Source organism: Eumetopias jubatus, unplaced genomic scaffold (assembly GCF_037043125.1).
Source record: "Eumetopias jubatus isolate StellerSeaLion01/CBP00866 unplaced genomic scaffold, mEumJub1_p1.0 scaffold_3, whole genome shotgun sequence".
In the NCBI taxonomy this organism is placed as follows: Eukaryota; Metazoa; Chordata; class Mammalia; order Carnivora; family Otariidae; genus Eumetopias; species Eumetopias jubatus.
Genome location: NW_028274809.1, coordinates 193,112,126 through 193,115,560, shown reverse-complemented (window position 1 = coordinate 193,115,560; position 3,435 = coordinate 193,112,126). Strand labels below are relative to the sequence as shown.

At 67.8% G+C, this 3,435-nt stretch overlaps 1 protein-coding gene across 1 annotated transcript; it reads right to left on the bottom strand.

Annotated features, from left to right (window-relative positions):
• Positions 1-550: 550 nt before the first annotated feature.
• SOX1 (SRY-box transcription factor 1) lies at positions 551-2,525 on the bottom strand. Its single transcript, XM_028087298.2, has one exon. It carries the CDS (start codon positions 1,718-1,720, stop codon positions 551-553), a length of 1,170 nt encoding a protein of 389 aa, XP_027943099.1. The 5' UTR covers positions 1,721-2,525.
• Between the last annotated feature and the right edge of the window lie 910 nt (positions 2,526-3,435).

Genomic DNA, 3,435 nt, shown 5'->3' with positions numbered 1-3,435 from the left:
GCCATTTGAAAGGAGTGGGGAGATCTCTTTGTATAAATTAACAAACCAACCCAAAAAAGCGATAACAACTACAAAAAACTCGTAAGTGTTTGGATCTGCCTTACTACATCGATAACAAATGAGAACAGCTCCCCGGCACCGGGTCTAGGGTAACCGAAGGCCGTCAGGAAGCGATGCAGGATGCGAGTGGGCGCGCCGGCCGGGCTAGAAAAGTTGGAGTCGCCTCTCACTTGGTTTGGTCTTTGTCCCCTCGAGCAAAGAAAACGCTTTCTGCCTCCTCCGTGAATGATAAATACTGTACAAAAAGTCTCAAGAAAACACCGAAGTCAGTCTAAACCACAGGCTGTTGTCTGCGCCTGGCAGTCCCCAGGAGCTCCCGGAAAGGTGAGCTGGGGGGCGTGTGTCACCCGCATTCGTCGCCAGTGTTTTCCTCTTTACAAGAACGTGGAAACGTCTGTACAAAAGCAAGGCCGCTCGGCGCCGGGCGCCCGGGCGGGCCGCGCGCTCCTCTTCGCGCGTCGTGGGCGCGGGCCGCAGTGTCCCCGCGTCCCTAAATGTGCGTCAGGGGCACCGTGCCGTTGACGCCCGCGCCCGCGCCCTGGTAGTGCTGCGGCAGCGAGTGCAGCCGGCTCTGCGCCGCCGCTGCTGCGGCTGCCGCCGGGTCGCCGCTCTCGCCGGCGGGCAAGTACATGCTGATCATTTCGCGCAGGTCCCCGGGGCACGGCGCCCGCGAGTGCGCCGGGGCGGGAGGGCTGCCGCTCGGCTCAGACTTGACGAGCGAGCCCAGCGCGCCCAGGGCGCCCGACGACGCGGCCGCCGCCGCCGCCGCCGCCGCCACGGCCGAGTTCTGGTGCGCGCCGCCCGCGGCGGCGGCGGCGGCGGCCGCGGCGCCGTAGGGGAGGCCGCCGTAGCCCGAGGGCGAGGCGCTCATGTAGCCCTGCGAGTTGGAGATGGGGCTGTATTGCAGCGCGCCCATGTCGTAGCGGTGCATGGGCTGCGGGTTGTGCGGGTGCGCGTGCGGGTGGTGCGGGTGCGGGTGCGCCGGGTGCGCGTGCGGGTGCGCGCCGCCCGCGCCCGGGTGCTGCCCGTAGGCCAGCTGCGCCTCCTGCATCATGGCCGCGGCCGCTGCCGCCGCCGCCACCGAGCCGGGGTAGGCGCCGTTGGCCCAGCCGTTGACGTGCGCGTAGCCGCCGCCCGCCGCGCCGCCCGGGCTCTCGAGGCGCTGGCCCACGGCCGCCGCGCCCACACCCACGCCCACGCCCATGGCCACGGCCGCGCCGCCGCCGCCCGCTCCGGCCGCCAGCAGCCCGCCGGCCAGCGAGTACTTGTCCTTCTTGAGCAGCGTCTTGGTCTTGCGGCGCGGCCGGTACTTGTAATCCGGGTGCTCCTTCATGTGCAGCGCGCGCAGCCGCTTGGCCTCGTCGATGAACGGCCGCTTCTCGGCCTCGGACATGACCTTCCACTCGGCGCCCAGGCGCTTGCTGATCTCCGAGTTGTGCATCTTGGGGTTCTCCTGGGCCATCTTGCGCCGCTGCCCACGGGACCACACCATGAAGGCGTTCATGGGCCGCTTGACCCGGTCCTGGTTGGCCTTGGCGACCCCACCGCCGCCGCCGCCGCCGCCCCCGCCGCCGCCCGCCCCGGCCGGGCCCGACAGGTTCGTGGGGGCCTGGGCGCCGCCAGGCGAGTGCAGGTCGGTCTCCATCATCATGCTGTACATCGGGGCGGCCCGCGGGTTCACCGGCACCGCGCGGGGAGGGCCAGGAGCATAGACGGCCGGGGGTGGAGGATGGAGAGGGGCTCAGCGGAACAGAGCGAGACGTGGGGAGGGGGCTGAAGTCCTACCAGAGAGAAGGACGGGGCAGGCGGAAGCAACGACGACAGAACAAGAGGCAAAAACACACGCACTCAGCGCAGGTCCAGCTCACAGGTGCAAAGTTTCTCCTCGTGCTCAAACCACTTGCCGGAGACGGCGATGGCCGGGGTCGCCGCCGCCGCCGCCGCAGCCCTGTCGCCTCGGCGGAGCGGTGCAAACAGGTGCAGTCGTGGCCAAGTTGCAGCTCCACTTTTCGGGACGCGAGCGGTGCGCGGGGCCTGGCCCGGGGCTCTCTGCCTCCTCCTTGCCGGCCGCCGCCGCGCACTGCCTCCTTACTCCTGCACTGGGTCCTCAGCGGCCTCCAAGTCCGGGGCTGCAACTTCTAGCAGCGCGGCGCGCCGCGTGCGCTGGGCATGTGCCGGTCCCAGGTGCCCGGGGGGAGCGTGGCGCCGAGGGGGGCGCGGAGGGGGGCCGTTAGGGAGGGGGGCAGGGGGCAGCGCTGGGAGCGCAGGCGCGCGGAGAGGGCCTGAGAGCTGGGCCGCCGAGCCCGGGACTGGCTGCCCACTGCCTGCCCGAGGCCGTGCGCTCGGAGCGGAGGCGCACGCGGGGCCGGCGGCGCGCGGGGCCCAGCAGCCATACGCCGGGCCCGGGCTGCCATTAAATGAGCGCACCGCGGCCAATGGGAGCCGGCGGCGGCGGTGATTTGCATGGCGCGCTGGCGAGTGACGTGGGGAGGGAGTAGATGCTCGGGGCGCGGGCGGCGGGGCGGGAGGAGGGGAGGAAGGAGGGAGAGCAGGGGCAGGAAGGAGGGGGAAGGAGGCCTGGGAGGGGGCACAGCCACGCTGCTTCCTGAGCGCGCGCGGCGGCGGCAAACCCCGAGCTCGCCCTCCTCGCCTCTCCCGCCCGCGCGCTCCGAACGATTAAGGTTGGGTTTAAAAGCGGAGACGAAGAAAAGAATCGTTCGGGGCGGGAGGAAGAGCGGCAGGAGGGGCGGGGGGTGGGGTGGGGATACAGCCTGGAGCCTTGTTTAAACAAGTGCAGTGGAGACCCAGCTTCTCTGCACCCCCGCCGTCCAACTCTGCGCTTGCTGGGGAGGGGAAAGTTGGGACCGTGGCGAGAACCTCACCCCCGGCAGGCCCCGAGGCCTGGGAGGGACAGGCGCGCCCTCCGGAGCCGGAGGTAGTGGGGGGCGTCTGAGATCCGCAACTCGAAAGCCCCCCACGGGTTCTTCTGTGAGACCCTCCCAGGGATACCTGCTCCGCCGCCGCGTGTGAGAAGTTCTCCAGTGCCCCCTCTCGTAGGAAGGCCTTCCCATCCAGGCCCCAAGAATTCCCCTAAAGGTGGCGGGGGGGCGTTTTTGTCAGACTTGGCTCCATAGCTGCTTTTAGCATCAGCCCTGAACATTTTTTTTTTTTTGAGGGTCTTCCAATGAGCTTGGGGGTTATAGGCGCGTACTCTTCTCAATTTAGCTTTTTCCTCCTAAAAAGAAATTGCTAGGGAACTAGGAAACAAGATCTATCTGGAATCTAGTAGCAACTCAACAGTTGAAAAAGTTTGTTTAAATCGCAAAAGAATGATGGATCCCGCGCTCTTCTGGAGCGAATCTTCCAGCATCTGTT